This window comes from Stenella coeruleoalba, assembly GCF_951394435.1.
Source record: "Stenella coeruleoalba genome assembly, chromosome: 7".
Taxonomy (NCBI): Eukaryota; Metazoa; Chordata; class Mammalia; order Artiodactyla; family Delphinidae; genus Stenella; species Stenella coeruleoalba.
The window spans coordinates 85,511,170-85,534,393 of record NC_137153.1 but is presented as its reverse complement, the minus strand read 5'-3'; the positions used below and the strand labels follow the sequence as shown (position 1 = coordinate 85,534,393).

At 43.7% G+C, this 23,224-nt stretch overlaps 1 protein-coding gene and 1 long non-coding RNA gene across 4 annotated transcripts in view; both read left to right on the top strand.

Annotated features, from left to right (window-relative positions):
- Positions 1–23,224, top strand: part of LOC307188788 — a 111,563-nt gene that overhangs the window by 52,899 nt on the left and 35,440 nt on the right. The window lies entirely within an intron of this gene.
- LOC307188786 (protein SPATA31F1-like) lies at positions 16,843–22,843 on the top strand (the record flags this gene model as incomplete). The annotated part of the gene is given in 7 exon segments (XM_079926390.1): positions 16,843–17,461; positions 17,464–17,517; positions 18,061–18,121; positions 19,087–19,534; positions 19,538–19,954; positions 19,958–22,804; positions 22,808–22,843. Coding segments are annotated over 7 exon segments (3,906 nt in total). The 5' UTR covers positions 16,843–17,418.

Below are 23,224 nucleotides of genomic sequence, written 5' to 3'. Positions count from 1 at the left end.
GCACATCCTCCCTGCCTGGTGGGAGTTGGGCTGAGAGCCATGCAGGAGGATGCCCAGGCGAAGGAATGTGACTCAGAAGGGTCACAGCAGCGTCAGGTGGGATGCCAAGGTTAATGTGCACACATCCTGGCTTAAGTGGACCAGCCTTCCCATGGTCCCTCACAGGCTCCCACGTGCCTCGGCAGATTCCTGTTACGGAAATTTCAGACAACTGACCATCAAGATTGCTTGTCTTTTGTACCTGCTCACTCCACCCTAGCAGGAAGGTTGTTGCTGAGCTCAGGAGTGACTTGCTCAATCGTGTCATGCCAGCCTCTTGCCAGCAGGGGACTGGGACTCCCTGAGCATGAACTGAAATTCCCTGCCCTGCTCGAATTCCCAGCTTGCTGGAGACGCTCAGACTCAAGGGCTTAGTTAGTCTGTTGGTCCACTCAAATTCTAGTCCCTCTCCTCTGTGGGTCTTTTGAATAAAACATCCCCTGCCCCTAAATTCCCACATCCTCTGAATCATCCTCCTTCCACAGCCTCATCTCTATCCTTGACTAACTTTCCCATCGCCACCCTGTCCAGGCTGAATCCCTGGAAATATGTTAATAATATATGAACATAGTAGTGGAAAAAAGCAAGTTACAAAAATATCCATGTTATAGTCTCATATAAAAAATATTAACAGACTTAAAAAATTTTTTTTTACTGTGGTAAAAGTCACATAATGTAAAACATACTACTTTAACCATATTTAACTGTACAGTTCAGTGGCACTAAGTACATTGACATTGTTATGCAACTCTCACCATCATCCATTTCCTGAATTTTTCACCTTCCTAAACTGAAACTCTATCCCCATTAAACACTAACTCCCCATTCCCACTCCCCACCTCCACACCCCCAGCCCCTGGCATCTACCAATGTACTTTCTGACACTATGAATTTGACTATTCTAGGTACCTTGTATGAGTGGAATCAAACGGTATTTGTCTGCACCTAATGTAAAAAATATTAATAGACTTTTAGAGAGCGGTTTTAGGTTTGCAGAAATATTAGGCAGCATGTACAGAGTTCCCATATACTTCCTCATCCTTGGTCACATACACAGTTTTCCCTATTACTAACATCGTGCATTTAGTGTGGTACATTTGTTAAAACTGATAAGACAATACTGATAAATTATTATTAACATCCATAGCTTATGTTAGGGTTCACTATTTGTGTTATACATGGGTTTTATGACATATATCCACCATTACAGTATCAGAAGGGTTTCATTGCCCTAAAAATCCCCTTTGTTCCACCTATTCATCCCTTTCTCCCTTCCCCCAAAGCCCTGGCAACCATTGATCTTTTTCTTTTTAATTTTTATTTTATATTGGAGTATAGTTGACAATGTTGTGTTAGTTTCAGGTGTACAACAAAGTGAGTCAGTTATACATGTATCTATTATTTTTCAAATTCTTCTCCCATTTAGGTTATTATGGAGTATTGAGCGGAGTTCCCTGTGCTATGCAGTAGGTCCTTGTTGGTTATCTATTTTAAATATAGCAGTATGTACCTGTCAATCCCAAACTCCCAATCTATCCCTTCCCCCACCCCGGTAACCATAAGTTTGTTTTCTAAGTCTGTGAGTCTGTTTCTGTTTTGTAAATACGTTCATTTGTGTAATTTTTAAGATTCCACATATAAGCGGTATCATGTGATATTTGTTTTTCTCTGACTTACTTCACTTAGTATGATAATCTCCAGCTCCGTCCATGTTGCTGCAAACGGCATTGTTTCATTCTTTTCAATGGCTGAGTAATATTCCATTGTATGTATTGGATTGGCCAAAAAGTTCATTTGGGTTTTTCCGTATGATGTTACAGAAAAACCTGAACGAACTTTTTGGCCAACCCAATATGTACCACATCTTCTGTATCCCTTCATCTGTCGATGGATATTTAGGTTGCTTCCATGTCTTGGCTATTGTAAACAGCACTGCAGTGAACACTGGGGTGCATGTATCCTTTCAAATCTTGTTTTTCTCCGGATATATGCCCAGGAGTAGGATTGCTGGATGATATGGTAGCTCTATTTTTAGTCTCTTAAAGAACCTCCATACTGTTCTCCATAGTGACTGTACCAATTTACATTTCTACCAACAGTGTAGGAGGGTTCCCTTTTTCTCTACAGCCGCTCCGGCATTTATTGTTTGTAGGCTTTTTGATGATGGCCATTTTGACTGGTATAAGGTGGTATCTCATAGTTTTGATTTGCATTTCTCTAGTAATTAGCGATGTTGAGCATCTTTTCATGTGCCTCTTGGCCATCTGTATATCTTCTTTGGAGAAATGTCTGTTGAGATCTTATACCCATTTTTTGATTGGGTTGTTTGTTTTTTTGCTATTGAGCTGCATGAGCTGTTTGTAAATTTTGGAGATTAATCCCTTGTTGGTCGTATCATTCGCAAATATTTTCCCCCGTTCTGTGGGTTGTCTTTTCGTTTTGTTTATGGTTTCTTTTGCTGTGCAAAAACTTTTGAGTTTAATGAGGTCCCATTTGTTAATATTTGCCCTTCTGTGTCTAGCTTATTTTGCTTAGCATAGTGCGTTCAGGGTTCATCCATGTTGTAGCAAGTATCAGAATTCAGTTACTTTTTAGGCTAAATAATAGTCTATTGTATGTATATATTGCATTTTGTTTATCTGTTTATCCATTGATGGACACTTGTGTTGGTTCCACCTTTTGGCTGTTGCAAAAAATGCTGCTGTTGAACATTGGTGACCAGGTGTCTGAGCCTGTTTTCAGTTCCTTTAGGTATATGCCTAGGAGTGGAATTGCTGGATCATATGTTAATTCTATGTTTAACTTTCAGAGGAACTGCTGCCAAATTATTTTCCACAGCAGCTGCACCATTTTACATTCCCACCTGCAGTACACAGGGGTTCCAGATTTTCCACATCCTCACCAACAGTTATTTTCTGTTTTTGTTTTTTTTTGATAGTAGCCATCATCATGGATTTGGAATGGTATCTCATTGTGGTTTGGATTTGCATTTCTGTAATGACTAATGATGTTGAGCATCTTTTCATGTGCTTAATATCTATTTGCATATCTTCTTTGGAGAATTTTCTGTTCAAGTCCATTGCCCATTTTTGAATTTTTGTTTGTTGACCACTGATATTTTTATTGTTTCCATAGTTTTGCCTTTTCCAGACATTATATAGTTGTAATCATAGTGTGTAGCCTTTTCATTTTGCTTCTTTCACTTAGTGATATGTATTTCCTCCACGTCTTAAATGGCTTGATAACTCATTTCTTTTTAAGGCTGAGTAATGTTTCATTGTATAGATTTACCACAGTTTGATTAGCCATTCACCTATTGAAGGGTATATTGGTTGCTTCTAAGTTTGTGTTGTAAAGCTGTTATAAATATTTGTGTGTAGGTTTTTGTATGCATGTAAGTTTTCAATTAATTTGGGTAAATAGCAAGAAACACAATTACTGGATCATATAGTAAGAGTACGTTTAGTTTTGCAGGAAACCACCAAACCGTCTTCCAAACTGGCAGTACCATTTTGCATTCCTACTAGCAATGAACGAGAGTTCCTGTTGCTCTACATCCTCACCAGCATTTGGTGTTGTCAGTGTTCTGGAATTTGGATATTCTAATAGGTGTATAGTGGTATCTTACAGCTGTTTTAATTTTCAGTTCTCTAATGACATATGATATTGAACATTTTTTGATATGCTTACTTGCCATCTGTATATCTTCTTTGGTGAGGTGTTCAGGTCTTGCCTGTTTTAAAATTGGGTTGTTCATTTTCTTTTTAAAATTTATTTATTTTTGGCTGTAGTGGGTCTTTGTTGCTGCACGTGGGCTTTCTCTAGTTGCAGTGAGCAGGGGCCACTCCTTGTTGCAGTGCGCAGGCTTCTCACTGTGGTGGCTTCTCTTGTTGCGGAGCACGGGCTTCAGGTGCATGGGCTTCAGTAGTTGCAGCATGCAGGCTCAGTAGTTGTGGCTTGTGGGCTCTAGAGCACAGGCTTAGCAGTTGTGGCACACCGGCTTAGTTGCTCCGCGGCATGTGGGATTGTCCCAGACCAGGGAAGTGTCCCCTGCATTGGCAGGCGGATTCTCAACCACTGCACCACCAGGGAAGCCTGGGTTGTTCATTTTCTTATTGTTGAGTTTTAAGAGTTCTTTGTGTATTTTGGATACCAGTCCTTTACCAGAATATGTGTTTTGCAAAGATTTTCTCCAACTGTGACCTGTATTTTCATTCTGTTAACAGTGTCTTCTGGAGAGCAAATATTTTTAATTTTAACGAAGTCTAACTTATTTATTTATTTATTTTTTCATGGATTGTGCTTTTGTTGGTGTATCTAAAAAGTCACTACCAAACCCAAAGTCATATAAATTTTCTCATAATCTCATTTTTGAAAGAATAAAATGTATATATGTTTTTCATCTTTTTAGTAATCTGTACTTTCTAATTTACCTACATTGCAAATTAATTATATACTTCCCAGGGTTGGCAACATAGTGGCTTCTTTTAGTTTTACATATAACATTCTGTGACTCAGAAAACACAGCTTTTATTGCTCTGGGTTCAGTTTCCCTGTCTATCAATGAGTACTGGAACAGAGAGTCACTGAGTTCCCTTTCTGTCATAAACATCTAGAATGATCATGTTTGTTTTCAAATTCTTTTAAACATCCACGGACCTAATTGCAGCATCTAGTCATGGGGTATCCAGCCATGGGGCAGGGAAGGAGTCTGTGTGTATGTGTAAACATTTTTTAGACTATTCACCTAGGAATTTCTTGAAGCGAGAGGCTGGGCCTGTAGTCTGCAGCAGACACTGCCCACATGCCTCATGCACACTGGCTTTGAAAGCCCCCAACTTACAGCGAGAGGAACAGGCACACCACACCAAGAAAGAGAATGCAAAACTAACACCCAGCCTTTCACTGCAAACCTTCCTCAAGATCAGTTACTATTTCCAAGGTCACAGTGTTTTCCTCAGAAACCTTCTGAGGTATATTTTTCACATTTTTTTGACTGCGACCCATAGTAAGAAATGTAGTTTATTGGGCTTCCCTGGTGGCGCAGTGGTTGAGAGTCCACCTGCCGATGCAGGGGACACGGGTTCGTGTCCAGGTCCGGGAAGATCCCACATGCCGTGAAGCGGCTGGACCCGTGAGCCATGGCCGCTGAGCCTGCGCGTCCGGAGCCTGTGCTCCGCAACGGGAGAGGCCACAACAGTAAGAGGCCCGCGTACCACAAAAAAAAAAAAAAAAAAAGAAAAGAAATGTAGTTTATGATGTGATCCTATACACACATAAACACATGTTCATAGATCTATAACTGACCCAAATTTTATGAAACAATCCTAATTTTACTACACATGATTCTCCCTATATTTTCTATCCTCTCTAACCTAGTTCATTAAAACAATCCTGATAGTGACTCTCTAAAATGATTTCATGACTTCCTCATGGGTCTGGACTTGCAATTTGAAAAACATAGCCTTAGGATCATTATATATGTTTGATTAGTGAACTACGCTTTTGTCTTTTGATTTAAACGTGGTTATGTCTAAAAGACAAGGGCAACATTGTGGGGTATAAGGTAAGCTTTCCCCTTGACTGGAATGATGCAAGAATAGAATTCTCAAGCTTGTCTTTATAGAGTCTGTGTGGTTGGAAGGTCTAGCAGATCTGAACTGATACTGATATACCTTTGACTGAAGAAAACTACTGTATACGAGAGGCTGATCCTGTGACCTGTGGACATATGTAAAGGAATACTTATTGGAGCATAGTTTATGGTAATTTAAAGGTAGAAACAACCTCAACAGGAATAGGAAGTGTAGAGCTAAGCTTATTATATGGTGAACTGGCTGGATCCTAGGCAAGTGGGAAGGGTATGTAAGAAACTCTAGGAAGAGAGGGGGAAATGAGTGGACTGAAAAAGCATATCCATTATAATATACATATTTATGTTTGGAAAACAAATATTAAAAAGCCATTACCTGCTTTTTTTTTTTTTTTGTGGTAACAGACTACAAAACAGCAAAGGTTTACAGTATCTTCTTGGTATTCAGGGCTACATAGAAGGTACTAGCTCTCTAAATAGTTTGGGAAAGCCCCTTCCCAGAGTTATATCAAAAGCTTTAGGGAGCAGCCAAAAGATTTTTATGTTGAAAAACTGAGAAACACTGTTCAAAGACCTGGAATAAACATACTTGGAAAATTAATTTTTTAAGAATGATTCCTTAGAGGAAAATCAATAAAATATGCATTTTGTCCTTACTGACTTTTTCAGGCAAGACAGTAGGAGTTATTGAACAGCATCCAACTGATTAGGAGGGTTACTCTATAAGTGAACTGACTCATTAATAGTGTATCAGCAAACTAACCACAGGCACCCCCTAATACACCGCAGTCTTGCTACAACAGTTATTCTCTAAGGATAACAAGAATCACTATTAAGCTACTCAGTTGTTAACTGGTGGCTTCAGGAGTCTGTCTTTAGAGGAATTTCAGTGAACTAAAGCTGACATCCACTAGTAAAATAAACTACCCTCACACACACACACACACCCCTCAAAAAAAACACCCCAGCACTTTCCAGGCTTGACCACAGGCTCTAAGAATACTTCTGTTCCTTTTACTTAAGATGGCTTCATTTTCTTGGCCAATTTTTTTCCCCTCTAAAGGCATAAAATGTAAAATAGAACCTTAAAAAGAGTACATCAAAATCCAAATAAGAATCCCAAGTCATTTTAAATTGACGTGGCTTTGATTTTGAGAGTAAACTGTGAGGGCACAACAGAATTAGACTTAATGAATGAGGCCAAAGACTTTATTGGTTAATGGAGGAGACAAACCTATGTACAAAAAACACCTTGATTAAAGCGTGTGTTCCCAGATATCAGTGCGCATGGAGTGTTTGAGAAATTGACAGAATCAGCTCTAATTTCCAGAGAAACAAGTGGTAGTGGTAACGGGTAAAAACAAGTGTCTGGGAAGTCCGAGCTAGTGTAATGAGGCACAAAAAGGAAATAAGAGGTATAAAGACTGGGAAAGAAGATATCAAACTGTCTTTGTTCACAGATGACATGGTTGTCTATGTAGAAAATCCAAAATGGTTGACAAACTGGAACCAATAAGTGATTGTAGCAAGATAGCAGGATATAAGGTTAATATACTAAAGTTCATTGTTCTCCTGTATACCAATAATGAACAAGTGGAATTTGAAATTAAAAACTCATTCCCATTTACATTAGCACCTCCCCAAATTACTTAGATATAAATCTAACAGAATATGTATAAGATATATATGAGGAAAACGACAAAACTCTGATGAACGATACCAAAGAAAAACCAAATAAATGGAGAGCTATTCCATATTCAAGGAAAGGAAGACTCAATATTATCCAGATGTCAGTTCTTGCCAGTTCTATAGATTCAATGCAGTCCCGATCAAAATCCCAGCAAGTTATTTGGTAGAGATGAACAAACTGATTCTAAAGTTTATATGGAGAAACAGAAGACCTAGAATAGCTAACTCAATTTTTTTTTTTTTTAAATTTTTATTTATTTATGGCTGTGTTGGGTCTTCATTTCTATGCGAGGGCTTTCTCTAGTTGCAGCGAGCGGGGGCCACTCTTCATCGCGGTGCGCAGGCCTCTCACTATCGCGGCCTCTCTAGTTGCAGAGCACAGGCTCCAGATGCACAGGCTCAGTAGTTGTGGCTCACGGGCCTAGTTGCTCTGCGGCATGTGGGATCTTCCCAGACCAGGGCTCGAACCTGTGTCCCCTGCATTAGCAGGCAGATTCTCAACCACTGCGCCACCAGGGAAGCCCGCTAACTCAATTTTGAAGAACAAAGTCCGAGAGGCAAAAAGTGGGACAAAAGGTATAATAGGACCATCTATCTGGCTGTTATGACCTAGAGGAAATTAGATGACTGGCTGTCTAGATGTGTTTGTAAGGTAGTAATATATATGTGGCAACTTGGGCTGTGTGTCTATGTGTGTAAAAAACATGTATTCTCTGCAGGAAACTTGCTTATTTATAAGGGCAAATTGCGGGGTAGGGGGCGGTACTCTGCAGCAGGAAAGGGAAAGAGGGAAATAGAATGCAGTTTAGGAACAGCGCTCTGTAAGAAAAAATTGCTGAGAAAGTCTGAGGAGCAGCCTCCTAAGCAACCAAAGGTGTCTCATCCTATGTTAAATGCAGTTGTAAAAGATGAGCTTTTGCTTACATTTGATTCTTGGCATGAGAGTGACAACTGTTTGGAAAAGACTCAAAGGTAAGTAACAGTGATCTCCTGAAACATGAGAAGGCTTCATTAGGCAAAAACAAAGCAAACGAAACCTCTGAAGGGGAAGATGGGTGGAAGCAACCGAAGAGTGTTCCAAAGGTGGGAAAAGAAGCCCTAACTTTTCATTGAGGTCAGGAGGGAGGAAAACAGATCTAGACAGCTCTCACTGCCTTCTACAGAGCACGTGTTCTGTATACCTTTGTTGAATGAATGCTGCATCAATGACTTGGCAACAGAAAAGTTTGAGATCATGGCATCAGTACCTTTTCTTTTCCTCAAAAATGGGCCAGAAAGACTGATCAGACCAAGTCTTCAAAACTCACTTCTAGAAAGTACACAGTCACCAGCTCATCACAGCCACTTTGCTTCCCCAGAGGTAGAGCCTGAATGGTGAGTCAGGCTAGCAGAGAAGAGGCAACACATACAGTAGCTACAGGTGATTTCTCTCACCACAGGGGAGAGCTACAGAATTCTGGAATTTAGCCAGTTTCCACAAACCACAATGATAAGAAAAGACCAAAATTACCAAAGTCAGAAGTTTCCTGCATTTATCCTAAGTTCTGGGGCATCGTGGCCTGGCCCCCAGGAGGGCAGCTTCCCTAAAGGCATGTGCAGGAAGCTTAAAAAATGCATCTCCTCTGTCCTGGGTTTGAGCTGGGGAAATTTAGCATGAGCAGCGTCTGCACATAAGGGTGAAAAATTTCAAGGTGGTTGATAATTGGCTCCTGGAAGCATGTGCCTGAAAGATTGTGTGAGAGCCTCAGGGAAAGCCACATACCTAACACAGAGAGTGGAAAACCAGCAGAACTAGGATCTGTAAGAAATGCAGAATGCACATACCAACACCACTGCACATCTGGGTGTTATCAACCCAGAGGAGACTCTAAGCAAAACGAAAGGAACAAAAGTCTTTTTAACCCCTCGATGAGACTCCAGCTCTTTGAGGAAATCCAAGCCGTAAGTGATGTGCCTGTTCTCTAGTGACTGTTGTTTTAGGAATCGAGTGCCTCACCACAGTGCTTTTGGAGCCTATTTCTAGCCAGAGTCATTTGGCAGTAGCCTATGTGCTGCTTTTAGTTTCCACCTCTGTAGGTACAGTGTCTCTCCATTCACTCCTGTTTATATAGTCCAGCAGAGCTGGCTTCAGTCAGCCCAGGAAAACATGGCCACCCTAAATTAACTGAATTGTTTTGGGGTTTCCAAGGACTGAAACTGAGTCTTCCTGGACTCAGCTCAAGAGAATGAGGCGTAAGGGAGGTGCTGCTGTTGTTTAATATTAACCGAAATTTCCCAAAGCCCTAATAAACATGAGGACAAAATTATGGCATGATCTTTAGCCCCTGGAGGCCTGGGAGGAGCTTCATGAAAAGCTGTAGGGCTGGCTTCCCACAAAAGCAGAGTAACAGTTAAGGAACATCACACTATCGGTGACTGACTGCTATGATTGCGCTTAGCAAGCAGAACTTCTCAGCAAGATGGAGAGACACTCCTTGTTCTTTGGTCTGGTCCCCTGAAGCACAGATTCAGCCCCATTTAAGGCACTCATTACACCCCATTTATCACCATTCACTAGTTTGTTAGTTCTACAGATACTTGCTGAGTGCAGACTAGTATGTGACAGGCACAGATCAGCCTCTTAATAAATGTTGGTAAAAGGAATAAATGGAACCTCACTCAGCCTGTAGAATGCAGTGTTGAGTATGTGTGTGTAGGGGGCATTAGTGGAGGATTTTTTTTTAAAAGGTATTGTTGCATAAGTTAAATCTTAAAAGTCAATTAAGAGTTCCTACAATGTATAAAGGAAGAGTTATTCCAGAAGGAGGTAAAAGCACAGACAAAGGCAGGCACATAGATCTACAGAGACCCTATTGTGACTCAGAATGAAACCAGACTGAGTGCGGGGTAGGAATAGGCAAGGAAACCTCGTTCCACATAGAATTATCAGTCCAAAGAATTGATTGGAAATAATATGCTTAAAGTGAGTAGAAGGAAATATGTCCTTGGATTTCAGGAATTAAAAATAAACTGACCCGGACCTCACGAAGGACGGCAGGAGCGCCACAGGTATGGCGTCGCTGGCGCCGTCCTGGAGCCGTCTGGACCGAAGGCAAGAGCGCAACGTGCGCGAGCTCGTCCGCCTTGTGGCCGGCGTCCAGGACGAGGCGGACCCCAACTTCCAGCTCGCCTTGCACTTCGGCTGGTCCAACTTCAGATTTCATCATTTCTTAGATGTCAACAGCCACAAAATAGGAAAGACAATAGAAAGGATTTATGAAAAATTCATCATTCATTCTGATCTCAGCAAAGCTGCTAGTTGGAAGAGATTAACTGAGGAATTTCTAAATGCATCACTTCCAAGCATAAAGGAAATCAAGTACTGTCCACTGACTAGAACCAGAATCTCCTGGAAATTGACTTGTGTTGCCATCCAATCCAATGTGTCTAAAGCTTGTGATGAAAGAAGTATGTTCTTGTTTAATCATCATAGCCCCAACCTACTATGGAAATTGAGATCAGAGATTGGCAGAAATAATAGCACTGTCTTGCTATCCTTAAACCTTTAAATGACTTCTCTGCACTTGGCAATAATAATTATCCATATATTGCTCACTAGATGCCAGATGCTTTTCTAAGGACTTCCATATTCCATCACAGGTCCCCAAGACCACCCTTAGGCTCAGTGGTTCACTGGAAGGATTCACAGAACTCCAAAAAAGAAAAAAATGCTATCCTTAATGTTATGGTTTATTACAGTGAAAGGATACAGATTTTAAATGAGCAAAGGGAAAAGGCATGGGGTGAAGTCCAGGAGAAACCAGGCACAAGCTTCCAGATGTCCCTTCCCAGCGAAGTTGCATGGGGATGCACTTAACTCTCCCAGTGACAAAATGTTGCAAACCAGGGAAACTCGCCTGAGTCTTGGTGTCCAGGGTTTTCTTGGGGGTCAGTCACATGGATATGCAGTGTCCATGTGGCTGCTCTTAGCTACTCAATGTCCAGCACTCCCAGAGGTCAAAGCAAGGACTTCAGGCCTACAGAATCATTCACTGTAAGTCACATTGTTAGCATAAACTGGTCAGGCTGTGGCCCAAAGAATGGCATACAAATATGCTGTACTAGCAGGATATTCCAAGGGCTCAGAGGATATCTCAGGAGCCAGTCAAGGGCCAGTCCTGAAGATCTTTGAGATGTTCAGCGTTTGGGCAACCCAGGCCTCCTGAGTTAACCCTTTAGTGCATACATATATTAACTTAATCTTCACAATAACCTCTGTGGAGTATTCTGTTACTGATAGACTTTCCCTTTGTCTGCACTGAGTTGGTGGCCTAAGAAAGAAAGCTTTAGGTAATTTTTAAAACTGTCCATAAATTCAAGGAAGGGCTATAAAGGTATTTCTGGAAGGGAGAACTGCAGTGCTATGAACCCATGCCCTGAGGATTAGAAATACACTTCTGTGTATTGTTCCTGCAAGGATCATTTTGAAAGAGAAGGAGGCAAATCTTTTTTTATATCTCTTCTTGATTCATTTTGTATAGCTTTCTGGGTAGACTACAGAATTTAATAATTTAGGCACTATGACACCATAATATTAATAATAAACATAATGGCAAGCATTTTTAGAGCATTTACTACATGCCAGGCACTGTTAGTCCAATAAAGACCATCTTCAGTACATACTGTTACTATCATTTTGCCAGGCAAATGCCCTCTCAGTTTCATCTGTACCAATGAAAATACCTATGTGGTGCAGAATAATTAAATGAAAGTGACTTTTGATTCCTACTTTGACCTTTTTGTTGCCATCTTTGGTTATTTTTCTGTACACCCCCAGTCATAGGGCTCACTGAACACAGTGGAACCACATACCCTAGTTCTTCTATGGCACATCCTACGTCCTGTACCTGCCCTTCCCCTTGTGCCTGAGGAATCTCATCATTTAATATTAAATTCAAATCTTGTCTATACATACTATGCATTTAACTTGTTTATTATATTTGTTATTGTTTATTTCCTCTCTCTCCTTTAGCACAGGAGTTTTACAGGTGTAGGCTTTGCTCCTGATCTGTTCTCAGGCACCTAGAACAGAGTAGACAATAGATATTTGTTGAGGAAATAAATCTGTGTATTCCTTTCTGCCTTGCTGTCCCTCTCTGTGCTTGGCTTCTGCCCCACTTACACAGGCAAAGTTGGTTGGTTGCCCTTTTCTCCTTTGCTGTGGCGTCCTCGACACATCTGTTGTAGTACAGCAATAACTTCACATTTTTTTCAGCTTTATTGATATATAACTTACCATAAAATTCCTCCATTCTGAATGTACAGTTCACTGATCTTTAGTAGATATGTAGTTATGCAACCACAGTCCAGTTTTAAAACATTTCTGTCACCCCAGAAGTTCTCCTCAAGCCCAGTTTTTTTGTTCCCACCCCAACCCCAGACAGCTACTGATCTACTTACTGTATGTATAAATTTGCCTTTCTGGACATTTCATATAAATGAGATTATACAATAAAAATAAATAAATAAATAAGCGGACCCAGAGAACTGCATTTTCTGAGGCCAGTGTGGTGGGCAGCCTCTGAGATGACTCCCATTGAGCTCTGCCTCCTGATTCTCATGGCATTGTATAACCTCCTCCTCTGCAGTACCTTGCTTTTGGCCAATAGATTATGGCAACACTGAGGGGTATCACCTTCCATGAGTAGGTTACTTCTATCTTGTTAGCCAACTCTCTGTTGCCTTCTTGGTGTGCATGCTTTTATGAAGTAAGCTGACATGTTGGAGAGGCCCACATGGCAAGGCACTGAGGGTGGCTTGTGACAAACAACCAGTGAGGAAAAGAAGCTCCTAGTCCAGAAGAGTCTGAGGAACTGAATTATGCCAACAACCACTGAGTGAACTTGGAAGCAGATCCCCACTTGAAACTTTGGATGAGATTGCAGAACCTGGGCTGACACTTTGATTTTGGCCATGAGGCAGAAGATCCAGGTAAGCTGTGTCTGGATTCTTGACCCACAGATACACTGAGATGATAAATATGTATTATTGTAACTGGCTAAGTTTTGGGTTAATTTGTTATGAAGCAATTTAATAGAGACAGGAAGTGGGGAAGCTCTGATAAATTCCAGGGCTCTTGATGTATGCACTGCAGTTATGGCAAAGGCCTTGGACACAGCATTCCTGTGCCTTACCAATTCTGTGGTGAAGTGTGTTAAAATTTTTTCCTCTTTTTAAAATTGGGTTGTTTGCTTTCTTATTGTTGAGTCTTGAGAGTTCTTTATATATTCTGGATATGAGTCATTTCCCAGGTATATGATATGCAAATATTTTTCTCCCACTATATAACTTACATTCTCATTCTCTTAACATTATCTTTCAGAGGGCAGCCATTTTAAATTTTTGATGAAGTACAATTTATTATCCATTTTGTCTTGTATGGGTCATACTTTTGGAGTTATGTCTAAGAAATCTTTGCTTAACTCATGTTCATGGGTTTTCTTATATAAATTTTATACTTTTAGGCTTTGCATTCAATCTATGATCCACTTTTTTTTTTTTTTTGCGGTACGCAGGCCTCTCACTGTTGTGGCCTCTCGCGTTGCGGAGCACAGGCTCTGGACGCGCAGGCTCAGCGGCCATGGCTCACGGGCCCAGCCGCTCCGCGGCATGTGGGATCTTCCCAGACCGGGGCACGAATCCGTGTCCCCTGCATAGGCAGGCGGACTCTCAACCACTGCGCCACCAGGGAAGCCCTATGATCCATTTTGAATACGTTTTTGTATATATTGTGAAGTGAGGATTGAAATTCATTTTCTTGGATATTGATAACCAATTATTCCAGCACCATTTGTTGAAAAGACTTTTCTCCTTTGTTGAAAATCATCTGTCTGTATGTGAGTTAGTCTATGTTTAGATTCTCTATTCTGTTCCATTGATCCGTTTGTCTATATTTATGCCAATACCACACTGTCTTGATTGCTGTAGCTTTATAATAGGTGACTTAGTATATAACACTTAGTATTAATCCTCAAACTTTGTTCTTTTGTAAAGTTGTTTTGACTATTCTGAGTTCTGTGTATTTCCACATGAATTTTAGAATGAGCTTGTCAATTTCTCAAAAAATTGCTGGGATTTTTATTGGGACTGACTTTTCTATCTAAATCAATTAGAGAGAGGTGACATCATAATAATATTGAGTCTTCTGACTCATGGACAAGTTGTATCTATTTTTTGAGTTCTTTAATTTCTCTCAGCAGTGTTTTAAAGATGCAGTGCATTGTTCTTACATTTTTGCTAGATTTATCCCTATTTCATGTCTTTATGATATTTTCAATGGTATTGATTTTTTCAAATTTCAACTTCTATCTGTTCATTACCAGTATACAGAAATACAGTTGTATCTGTATATCAGCTTTATATCGTACAACCTTGCTAAATTCACTTATAGTTCTAATAGCTTTTTTTTTTCAGATTCCACAGGATTTTCTATGTAGATGATCATGTCATTTGTGAATAAAGGCAGTTTTCCTTCTTTCTTTCCAACCTGGATGCCTTTCATTTCTTTTCCTTACTTCATAGCATTTTCTAGGACCTTCAGTACAATGTTGAATAGAAGTTCTAAAAGTAGATATCCTTGTATTATTACTAATCTTAGAGGATAAGCATCTAGTCCAGGGGAACTGGGAACTGGGCTGCACAGCAGGAGGCGAGCGGTGGGCGAGTGAGCGAAGCTTCATCTGCCGCTCTCCATCGCTCCGCATTGCTCTCATCACCACGTGAACCATCCCCCCCCCGTCCGTGGAAAAATTATCTTCCACAAAACCAGTCCCTGCTGCCCAAAAGGTTGGGGACCACTGATCTAGTCTGTCACCATTAAGTATGACCTTAGCAGTGGGATTTTCTTAGATTTCCTTTATCAGGTGGAGGAATTCCTTTCCTAGTTTGCTGAGATGTAAAAAATTAGGAATGCATGTTGGATTTTGTCAAACGTTTTTTCTACACTGTTGAAATGATCATATTGTTTCTTTTTAGTTTGTTAATATGATGAATTATATCAGTATGATGATTTTCAAATGTTAAACCAATCTTGCATTCCTGTGATAACCCCACATGGTCATGGTTTATTATCCTCTTCATAATTTTTTGTTTCAATTTGTAAAATTTTGCTTAGAAGTTTTGCATCTATGCTTATGAGGAATATTTGTACTTTTTTTTTTTTTTCCTTGTAATGTCTCTGTCTGGTTTTGGCATCAAGGTAGTGCTGGCCTTATGGAACAGGTTGGGAAATAGTCCCTCCTCTTCAATTTTACAAAAGAGTTTGTGGAGAATTGGTATTATTTCTTCCAATGTTTGGTAGAAATAACCAATAAAGACACCTGCGGGGACTCCTCTAGGGGTGCAGTGGTTGAGAATCCGCCTGCCAAAGCAGGGGACACGGGTTCGAGCCCTGGTCCGGGAAGATCCCACATGCTGCGGAGCAGCTAAGCCTGTGCACCACAACTACTGAGCCTGCGCTCCAGAGCCCATGAGCCACAACTCCTGAAGCCCGGGCACCTAGAGCCCGTGCTCGGCAACAAGAGAAACCACCACAGTGCGAAGCCCGCGCACCACAACGAAGAGGAGCCCCTGCTCACCGTAACTAGAGAAAAGCCCACGTGCAGCAACGAAGACTCAACATAGCCAAAAATAAATATAACTAAATAAATTTAAAAAAAAAGAGTCTGCTGTAAAAATAAATAAATAAATAAAATTCAAAAAAAAATAAATAAAAGCCTAAGGAAAAAAAAGAGCTCTGTAAGGAAGTCTCATTAGTGAGTCTCAATGGAAGGCAGTGTTTACATTCTCTTCTCACTCATCTGCAAGCTTGAGGCCACACAGTCTGGGAGGCATTCTTTTCTGACTCCCACAACGTCATTTAAAGATGCTACCACCGTGGCCTTGCCGTGGTCCCTTCATGCACCTCTGATTTCCCATCATCCACTGCCTGTAACATCAAAGCTCTCCATTTCCACGCCATAACCAGACTCTGGCCATCAGGCTGGTGGAGGGTGTGGAGAGTGGAGACAAAGTGGGAGAACAGACAGTGACTGTGAGAGGCACCTTCAGTCCTTGCAGACAACCAGACACCCTCATCTGCAAACAGAATCACCACATTCACTTCTCTAGACAGGTAGAGGTCTTTGACACCACAGCTGCCTTGTGAAAGAGGAGAGCTTTGTGATGCAGTCTGGTGGCCTGGTTCCGTTGTCTGTGAGGCGGAGATGACAAAGTGTAGCATTGGAAGTCACTAGGCGCCAGGACTCTGAATGCCTACATATAGGGATGGTTGGTCTCCTTGTGCTAATGAGTAGATCATGTTGAGCCCGACTTTTGTTCTGTGGGATTTGGGGTTTCCCTTATATACCTATGGCTCCATCTTCATTATTATCCTAATTGTCTGGCAAGTGAAAAAGTGTTACCATGGATTAACATTGGAACATAAAAGGAGCTGCTGCCAGGTAGGGAAACACTATGACCATGACTGAACTAATTAAGCCTCAGATAAGAAGCTTTTAAGCTCTCAGTGTCTCTCCTTTTATCCTTCCTTTTCCCCTCCCTCCCCTTGATTTTTTTTTTTTTTTTTTTTTTATACCATCCGTTAGTTACTCTTATAAGGTATTTCCCTTCTCAGAGCCTACAAATAATTTCTTACCAGGCTATCCTTGCAATGTATTCTAATTGAAAACTCAAGAACGTCTCTCTCTGACTTGGGTTGAGACTTGGGTGAAATGGAATGTGCCTCACTGGATCTTAGAAGACTTCCCATTATGGGAGATTTTTCTAGTTTGTGGTCCATTAAGGCATTTGTAAATTGAAGTTCTTTGGTTATTAGACCTACACACCTTTTATTCTGTTCCACCCTTTCTCTTGTTTCATCATAAGCATGATACACAACTTCTCTTAGGAAAAAAATGGGAGGTATTGAGGATGAAAGAACCTCAAAATGAATCAGAAGTAAGAAGAGAAGGGAAATATTGGGGTGAAAAAATAGAGTATGGAAAGTTAGGAAAGTTAATAAAATACAGATAAATTACAAGGGATTGGGAACTGTATATTAGCTTTGTCTCAGTTTGGACATGAAAAAGAAAATGGTGTCCCAACTTCATACTCTAACTCTTTTGTCTTTAAGCGTCACCGAAAAGTCAGACAAAGGGCTAGAGATGCAGCATCAAGAGGTAATGTCCCAGTCTCTGCTCTGACTTCTCTCTACTGCGGGTGAAGCTCCCATGAACCCTGTCCCTCAATGACCCTTGGTGCCAGGCACCAGGTGCTCTAACCACTGAAGGCCCAATTTCCCCAAGTTGACAGATTCTCCCAGAAGACTTTTTTGGGTGGGAAATCAGAGCCTGGGAATGTTCCAGAATTCTCCACCTTACCCCTGGGAGTGAAGAGGAAGTAGGGGAGTGAGGAAGTAAGGGCTCTGTCCTTAACTGTGTCATTTACTAGTTTTATGACCCAGTGGATGTCAGTTCAGCTCTCAGTCTTGTTATCCATAAAATGGGCATGATGATGCTGTCTCACTCACAGTGTGGTTGTGAAGGTCAAAGGAGATTAGGTCCAGGAGAGCACATCATACCTGGCTAAGTTGTAGTCAGACGTGCCTCAGAGCACTGGCTATTGGGGTTTGCCGTCTCCTGTCATACAAAGGTCTCCAGCTTCCTGTAGGATGTCCCTGAATCCTCTCCCGTTCCATGTAACACTGTCTCCTGGTTTCTCAGCTAGGAGACATTCCCGGGAAGAAGCTGAGAAGCCGTGGGAGCTGCTGTCTGTCATGAGAAGGTGATCTCTTGCTCTTTGCAGTCTCCCAACTCCCAGCCTGGCCTGTGATCATTTCTCCGCTTGGCCTGTGGCAGGGTTGGGGAGGAGCATAATGGCTGGGACGTAGCCAGACACAGTGGAGCCTGGACACTGGTTGGGGGTTCCCAGAGGAGAGGGTGGGATCAGACGCCTCAGGAGACAGGAGTCCTGCAGTTCTGCTCTGGGCTAGGCTCACAAAGGTCCTGGAATTCAGGATTTGACTAGTGCAGGATTTAAAACTACATGGGTTTTCACTCAACCACAAGACAGGTTAGGAGGATCGATAATTAATTAAGTGCATAAATCAGTCATCATTTTCATATTCTCTTTACAGCTAGACCCTTTCAAGGGCAGACCCCTGGACCCTGCTGATGTACCTCCTCTGGTTTTATCTTCAGGGAGGCCAGTTCCTGGGACAGCCCTCAGGCAGGAGCTTGTCATATTGTCCCCCTCTTGAGATCTCTAGAGAATAGGGATTGTCTTCCAAGAGATGTTGTGTATGCCCTGTAATCCCCAGAATGCAGAGTTCCCACAAGGACCTCCGTAGCCCCAAACGAGGCTGACTCCAGGTTCTATCTGGTGATGTTCCTGGTGCTACGCCATCAGCTAACCATTGGCTCCCCCATCTGCCTGGTTGCCTTCTCCTAGTTCAGCTACTCAGCACAGGTCAGCAGAGAACTCACCCACCTCCCAGGCTCTCAAGGCCCTGCATTCCTTTCAGTTGTCTGAGACTTTGCCCAGCAAGCCCCAGGCTCTCAGTCCAGCACACCATAACTTGCCAAGTGACATTTTCCTAGGAAGAAAAGTAGATGAGTAAACCCCCAGTGGGTGCAGGCCTCAGAGTTTACAGGGCTAAGGAGAGCAGTGTCAATCTCCAGGCCACACCCTTGAAAAGAGGCAGATGTCATTCCATCAGTAACAAACGGTTGCCATGTTTCCCTTCCCAGCCAGGGCTGGCTTCCTCAGGAGGGGAGCGTGCGGCAGATCCTGTGTGCAGATCCCTGCTGCCAAACCTGCAACGCTGTGGCTCTGGAGATTCAGCAGGTGGTGGTGGGTGAGAACACTCTGATCTCCCCCACTTCGGGGGGCCCATCGCAGGGCTCCTCTTGCCTAGAGGTTTTGTCCACGTCTAATGTGTCTTTTGAACAGAGTCTGGAGCATGGCCCACACTCCAAAGACCTTTCATTTCCATCTGCAACCCTCACAGTGTCACAGAAATCCTTAACTCAGTCAGCTGCCCAGTCACCTGGTGCAGCCGGCGTCCACGATTTCTGGGCTGAATACCTCATGCTGAGGCAGGGATTTCATGTGCCAGAGGTGCCCAGGGGCCCAGAGACTATGTTTTCTTCAAGGATTGAGGAACCTAGGGTTTCAGTAAAGCTGCAGGAGATGATGTAGAGCAACCTCAACCTTGTCTGTGGGAACCAAGGCCATCAGCGCTTAAATTCCCAGGTGTCTCTGCTGCCCCTGAACCGAGAAATTACTACCCTGACACATCCTGTGGCCTTGCAGATGGTCACTGTCCTCCCTGCCCACCTGCCATTCCTGAGTCCTGAAGTCCTGAGGCGGCTTGAGCTACATGTAAAAAAATGGATGCATTTCCAGAGGTGGGGGCTCCCCAGACGTGTGGAAGAGTCTCTGAGGCAGCTTATGCCAAATCCACCATTATTTTACCAACCTGTATATAAGCAACCAGTTTCTTTCATTCAGAATGATACTTCTCAGTTCTCTGTTGAGAGATTTGAGACCATTTCATACCAGAACTTGGGTCCGTGTATGGCTGGCCAGCCTACCCAGGCCTTCTGGGTTTCTGAATAGTCCATTATGGACCCAGAACAAATACACTGCTACCAGCAAATCCCAAACCATATGGCTCTTGCCTTGCCCTCTTCAGCCCTTAAAGAATTAAGTGGCCTTTATCTAATGCCTGGGCAGCAGGCTAATGACTCAGTGGGCCACGTGCAGCCGAAATATAGCCAGCTATTCTGTGGTCTTCCTTCTCTGCACAGTGAGTCCCTGGTTGATGCCTTCTTGGGTTCTCAAGGCCTCTCCATGAGTGAGAGCATGTCCAAGCCCCACTTGAAGGATCCTTTTCTCTTCAAGGAGCTCTCCTTCCTCCCTCTGCTGCCTAAAGCTCCACCCCAGTCAGCTCCACCCTCTTTTCTGTCTTCTCAAAATTGGGTTGCTCCATCTGACAACCAACAAGCTCAGATCAGTGTCCCATTTCTGACCCTGGATGAGTATGAAGCCTTGGAGTGGCACCTGCTGCAGAGGCAGCTCCAGCTTCAGTGGGACTGGCCAGGTGTTTCCCAGAGAGATCAACACACCCAGAGCCCTGTGCAGTATAAGCCCTGTGACAAAGCCCAGTCTTCTGAGACTGTGAAAACTTCCTGGCCAGGGCATCCCACCTCAGTCCTCACACGAGAACTACTCTTCCCACAGCAGCATGCCAGGAGACAGCTGGAATTCCGCCTCCAGAGACAGTTGATTCACCACCGCTGGAGCCTGCCGCAGAAGATCCAACAGTCCATTCAATTGCTCCTGTCCCCCACTAATCAGCAGACTATGTCCCGGAGCAGCACATCCCTAGGCAGTGTGAATGGCTCCCGGCCTACATCTCTAGAGACCGCTGGGGCTGATGACCCATTCTCACCCATTGTGGACCCAGTGACAGTCCCCATGCCACACTTGTTTGACCAGGCCAAGGCAATATTGCAAAGCCATATCGACTCCAAATGTGGGCAGATTCACCAGGGCAACGTCCCTGCCTGTGTATATAGCTCTTGGGAGTGCATAATTCCTGGGGGCCTGGAAGTGACTCCCTTCACCTGCATCCCAGAAAGCAAGCCCCTGGAACCACAGGCAGCAAGTGACCCGGACCTACAACAGAAAATTACACCCTGGATGCTGACAGCCCTTGATCAGCAGCAACAAACCTCACCAGATGCTGTCATTGAACATCCTAAGCTGCCCCGAGCCCTGTCTGAGGACTCCATTGAGAAACTGGAGACAACTTTACGGCACAAGTATCTGGCCTTCTTGTCAGGGCTGCCGGCTCCTTATTATGTGGCTCTCTCTAGGGACATGGCCCCAGCAATCACTTCCCAAGCTATGATCACAGAGATGGTACCTGGGCCTATCGAATTCCCAACAGAACCTCTGACTCAGATGACCTCACCTGAAGAGCAGGGTCTAAGTCCTGGGTCAGGCTTTCAAGATGCCAACAAGGCTTGTGCAGACATTGCAGATGAAGTCCAGGCTGAAGTGCAGGCGGAAGAAGTAATTGAGATGGTGCCTCTAGAAAGTCAGGCAGAGCCTGCAAGGCCCTCCTCACTTGGAGAACACCAATTGGCCAAACTAAATTTCCATCTGAGAAATAAGATGCTAGAGATGCAACTGGGAATTCCCATGACGGCAAGGAAGTCCAGGAAACAAACTGTAGCAGCCTCAGAGAACATATGCACACAGGAGTCTCTTGGGAGTCTAAACAACCAAGGAAACACACTGCTCCAGGAACTCCCCATCCCACGAGATATGCCACGTGCCCCAGATCCAGAATGCCTCTATTCCAAAGAACAGCTGGCCACTGAGTTGAAGGCAGCGTATCAGAAACAGAAGCAACCCAGTTCCAGTGCAGTATCCCACGGTTCTGTCCACTGGGCCTCCAATATCTCGCAACCCAGTGGGGACCTGACAGAGGCCCAGGTGCTTTGTGGTCAGCTGGAGGCCAGTGTGAACAACCACAACCTGAAGGAGCCCTGGAGCCCTGAGTCCCAAAGCCCTGACAAGAGCAAGGACTCAGCCCAAGTACCCACACTGGCAGAAAAGAGAGAGGAGCCAGGCAAACCCAAATCGGCCGGGGACCACAGAGAAGGGGATGCCGGGTTTGCAGTCTCCTCCACAAGAGAGAAAAGCCACTCTGCTGAAGCCCAGAGGCCAGAAGGGATGCTTCTGAAAGGGACACCCTGCAGCCCCCGGCGACGGAGACATCGCTTTCACCCTGATGCTCCCTGTCAACACAGTCCCCAGCATCGCCCTCAGCTTAAACCCCCAGAGCTACCTCCTGGAGTCCCTGGGGGGAAAGACTCTGAGAAGAATGACCTGCAAGAGAGTCAAGCCAAGCTCAATGTCATCCTCAAACCAGCAAGGGTTCCTGAGAAGGCCCAGCCTGTGGTGCCCCAGGTGTCACAGGGCCAGCCTTTCCTAGGCCAGCTCACTCCGGGTAAGCCGTCGCAGGGCCGAACTTTACAAGGTCAGGTTTTTCAGGGGCAGGTGATGCAAGGCCGTACTCACAAGAGGCCCAGCTTTCCAGAATCTGGCTGGAGAAATAAGATGAAATCTTTTCTGCACTTTATTAACCCCAAGACAAAAGGCAAAGGGCGTGAGGAATCCATGTCCTCCACATCTGGGAAAGTGGCCAACACCAGAAAAGAAAATGTGGGAAAGAGCCTGGCTTCAGCCAAAAGTCCCAAGGGGCAAACTAAGACGGAGAAGACAAGAGGGGACCCTAAGGCCCAATTTCCGCCCACTGGGAAGCAGGTGGGCTTGGCGTTCTTGGATGTGCTCCGCTCCCCAGACAGTAAGCTCCGGCACCGCCCCCGCTCCCATCAACTCCACTCTGCCTCAGTCCCGGGCATCCCCTGCTGCCGCCCTCGGCACCGTCCTTGAGTGGCTTGTGTCACCCAACCAGGGAACCCACCCTAATTCCCAACTCTCACCTCGGAGGGAAGCACTGGTCTGCTCAAGAAGACCCCGCTCAGTCAAGAGACTTTGTAGTCTCTCCAACGTCAGCATTCCTTGAAGAGGACTGCTACTGTCATTTTCATTATACAAAAATACACTGTATATCTCTAAGTAGAGTGGTGTGCATCTGCTCCTTCTCTCCACTGCGGTGTGTTCAGGGAAGGCATAAAGGAGGTAAATGTCCTTCCTATCTAGGGAAGGGGCTTTAACCCACACTTAAGTTGGGTAGCATTCCACCCCACCCCCACCCCGGACTACGGATAAAGGGACTTGAACAGAGAAGGAAGGCCCTTGTCTAAGGTACATTGAAGGTAAAGGTCAGGCTTGAATTTTATCATGGTG